The sequence below is a fragment of the Musa acuminata genome, chromosome BXJ3-9, assembly GCF_036884655.1.
Source record: "Musa acuminata AAA Group cultivar baxijiao chromosome BXJ3-9, Cavendish_Baxijiao_AAA, whole genome shotgun sequence".
Lineage (NCBI taxonomy): Eukaryota > Viridiplantae > Streptophyta > Magnoliopsida > Zingiberales > Musaceae > Musa > Musa acuminata.
Window position 1 is genome coordinate 9,826,780 of NC_088357.1, and position 3,671 is coordinate 9,830,450.

The following is a 3,671-nucleotide window of genomic DNA, read 5'->3' on the forward strand; positions in this document are numbered from 1 at the left end:
TGGGTTTTGTCTCCTGTAATCTTGTAGTTTTTGGATAACTACAAGTTGTCCATTCTTATCCTTTGTAGTTTTTGTTGTGTCTTTTATGTTCTATTATCATGTTCATCTTTTTCCACACCGAGCATGACACTGAAGTATAACTGAGAATGAGAAATATAGATCATATTATTATTCTAGGTTGCATCCCGGCACGATTCACATCACCGAGATTGGCAGCAGGAAGGAAGTACAGAAGGCCATGTGATAAGGACAGGTAACACAGTATTCTGAGGCAACTCGCATTCAATGTTCATCTCGGTGACTCATGCATCCAGACAGAAGAAGATGTTCCTGTCACGAACAGCAGAATCCGTTCACGAATTCATGGTTGCAGAAACTTCCTGCACGTTCACCATTGCTGTGTAGTTGCAGGTAGTGACACTGCAGGAGCTGTTCTTGGTCGATAGATGAGTTGTAATAGAAATGATTTGAGCTACTGTTCACCATCGCTGTGTGGTTGCAGGTAGTGACACTGCAGGAGCTGTTCTTGGTCGATAGATGAGTTGTAATAGAAATGATTGAGCTACTGTTCACCATTGCTGTGTAGCTGCAGGTAGTGACACTGCAGGAGCTGTTCTTGGTCGACAGGTGAGTTGTAATAGGAATGAGTGAGCTGCGGGAGTAAGTGAGACGATGGAGCTACACAATTCAAGCAGTTGAAGGTGGTTGGTCTGCAAGATTGGAGAGTCCATCACGAACTCTCAGCATAAGTTCAGTTCAATGAACATTCCATCAAGAACTCGACTAGAATTATAAGCTATCTATCGTTAATTTGAGCTTAAGCGGTCGTGTCAGTAATTTATATTCAACAAGTTGATGGATTAGTTTTTGTGGGAAAGGAAAAGAGATGGATGAATCGCTAAAGTGGAAATGAAAATAAAAACATGTAATTTAAGTTTCAGGAAATAAATATTAATTACATTACAAACTCTGCTCTGGATTACCACTAATATTACCATCGATCTATCTCCATGTACGGCCGTGGCTACTTCTAATTCCAGTCGTCGGAGCACCAGTTGAGAATGGGCGGCTGGTCGTCGGAGAAGAAGCTGATGAACGGTTCCTCCTCCTCCATCATCAACATGTGGTGATGTTGATGGTGCAGGAATCCTTCCTCCTTGATGGCGCCAGAGAGATGATCCGGATCAAGAAAAAGTGGCGCGGAAATTGTCTCAGCAGCCGTAGGCAGCGGCCGCACCGCGTCCATCGACGAGGGCTTCCCCCGTCGAGGGATGTTTTCGTCGTTGAGGACGGCGCTGGAGTCGCTTTCGGACGATCCGTCCTTGTAGAACAGAGCCGCGGGATCCTTTTCTGACGACGAGGGCGGCGCGGCCTTGGTCTCGGCTTCGGAGATCACCGGCTCTTTCTTCACGGAGGAGAAGCTGAGGCGCTGCTCCCCCGACGACAACTTGGCCTTGAGCTCTCCGATCTGCATCACGAACACGGAACGAGTTCACGAGAAAGAATCCAGATTGCGTAGCTCTCAACGGTTGAACCGATGGATTCGTGACTCACCTGGGTGAGGAGAGACTCCTTGTCGCGGCGGAGCGAATCGTAGTCGAGGCGGAGCGCGTCGTAGTTGGCCTCGAGGGCGGCGTAGTCGCGCTCCAGCTGCTTGGTCTTGCACCGGGCCCGGCGGTTCTGGAACCAGACGGCCACCTGCCGCGGCTGGAGGCCCAGCTGTTGTGCCAGCCTCAGCTTCCGCTCCGGTTCCAGCTTGTTCTCCACCTCGAAGCTCCTCTCCAGAGCTCTCACCTGCGCCGCGCTCAGCCGCCGCTTCTTCTCTCCTTGTACCGCCGCCTCATCATCTTCCACCATGGACTCGCTGTTCTCCTCTGTAGGTATCCGACATGAACAATCAACAAAGGTGAGCCCCGTGTGTATGATTCGTCATCCACCTCCCTAATTAATGAGAATTCTCAAGGTGATCAACGACCAAAAATAACCGAGGCATGAATGCAGTACCAGATGGGCAGATCGGCATGAGACACCCCCAATCTGCGATGCGCCTCTTCATCTTGTAGATCTAGCCAGCTACTCTCTCTCTCTCTCTCTCTAACAAGTAACAAACAGAGTCTTGTTCTAAATGGGCAGCTCTGAGTGAGAGAATAGGAGTAGGAGGGACTCTTCCATTACCACTCTCCTTCAGATCTCATCACGAGATACTACCATAAGCATATCCACAAAAATCCTCGTAACTGCTTAGTACAAAGTAGAGCGAGAGAGAGATGCGGAGGGATCTGTGGGAGATCTAGAAGAAGGTGGCAGAGCTGAGAGCTCAAGGCAGCAGCAGACTCTTTAAGGAATGGTTAAGAAGGGTGAGAATTAGGTTGCAGGGGATGAACACGAAAGGAAGCTCTGCATTGGCTATGGTCCATTTCTTTATTCATGTTTCAAGATTATAATATTATATATATATATACATATATATATAATATTATATGATATTATATTAAGGTTGAGAAGAAGAGATAGTTGTATGAATACAAGGACATGAAGAGCCCACATGGCTAATGTACTACCACCTTAGTTGAGCCACCCTTGTCACAATAAATAAGTTGGCTATTTCAAGTATCATTTCCCCCATGCAGTGTTCTCTATCTTCTTGTGAGAAGAAACAAACTTGTAGATTATGACAGTCAAGTCTCCAAGATTTTAGACTCCTGTCAAATTGGCTTCAGATTCAATGGTTGTTGTAGGTTTTTGGCTTCATTTAGACACCCAGCAGTGCTGCAAACATGCAATGATCATGTTTTGATGGTGTGCAAAAGTTTGCTGTAACATTGTACTTGTTAAACTGATTCATAACATATCAGCAGCATTATTCACAAATGAATACAACTTTTGGAGTACTTGATGTTGATATGATAGTTGGATTTTGGCAGACAAAAAGAATACTATGAATAGAATGCATGCCAAATCATCACCCAACAATTGAACATCAAATTTTAACTTACCTCTCTCTCTCTCTCTCTCTCTCTCTCTCTCTCAGGAAGCTTAATCTTTATCTTTTTTTATCGTTGAGAAAATAAATATAATTTTTCAAGCAATTAAAAGTTTACTGTTTCATACAAAGTTGCGTTATCCTAACTTTTAATCAATGAGAAAAATCTAAAATAAGTATTAATCAATCATTAGTCTTGTTGTTGTAATTTTGTGCATCCAACTAGCCAGCTTAATCTCATACGAGTGTGGCCAAAATACATATGTTTTTGGTTGCCATAGTCATATGTGGTCCGAAAGCTTACAAGAAAAAGAAAGCTTTAGATGTGTGAGAGAGAGAGAGAGAGAGAGAGAGAGAGAGAGAGAGTTGATTTAGTGCATCCTAGAAGATGAAAGACGACAGGTACATTTGTCATGTGGTGGAGATAGACATGATCATGAAGGTGTTTTAGCATAGCACTAGCCTAGTCACCATCATCACGCAACCACCATGGCCATGCATGTTGATAACATGGGAACAGAAGGTTTGATGGTGGGAAGGTAATGTCTCCATGCATTGTAATGTGGTACTGTACTCTGGTGCATGTTACACATGGGTGGCTAATTCTACCCTTTTCTTTTAATTATAAATCTATTGAATTTAGATGGCTCAAAATTATTCAAGATTATTGTTTTTGTTAGTGTTATTT

General features: G+C 44.0%; 1 protein-coding gene across 2 annotated transcripts; it reads right to left on the reverse strand.

Moving 5' to 3' along the window:
* Positions 1 to 235: 235 nt before the first annotated feature.
* LOC135649336 (homeobox-leucine zipper protein HOX4-like) lies at positions 236 to 2,502 on the reverse strand. 2 transcript variants are annotated; one of them, XM_065167599.1, is made up of 4 exons: positions 2,005 to 2,502; positions 1,555 to 1,874; positions 996 to 1,468; positions 236 to 710 (listed from the first exon to the last, which is right to left on the reverse strand). In XM_065167599.1, the coding sequence occupies exons 1-3, from the start codon at positions 2,054 to 2,056 to the stop codon at positions 1,031 to 1,033; spliced, it is 810 nt and encodes a 269-aa protein (XP_065023671.1). In that variant the 5' UTR covers positions 2,057 to 2,502; the 3' UTR covers positions 236 to 710; positions 996 to 1,030. The 2 variants fall into 2 exon arrangements, with proteins under 2 accessions (XP_065023671.1, XP_065023670.1); XM_065167598.1 differs by lacking the exon at positions 236 to 710 and having other exon boundaries at positions 905 to 1,468; positions 2,005 to 2,501.
* Positions 2,503 to 3,671: the final 1,169 nt, after the last annotated feature.

What these genes read in the sequence shown, in the direction of transcription:
- LOC135649336 (XM_065167599.1), bottom strand. Translation starts at nt 2,056, where the DNA reads ATGAAGAGGCGCATCGCAGATTGGGGGTGTCTCATGCCGATCTGCCCA. An exon ending in CATGCCGATCTGCCCATCTG is followed by an intron (nt 1,875 to 2,004) that starts GTACTGCATTCA and finishes GGATACCTACAG; the next exon opens with AGGAGAACAGCGAGTCCATG. An exon ending in AGGAGTCTCTCCTCACCCAG is followed by an intron (nt 1,469 to 1,554) that starts GTGAGTCACGAA and finishes TTCGTGATGCAG; the next exon opens with ATCGGAGAGCTCAAGGCCAA.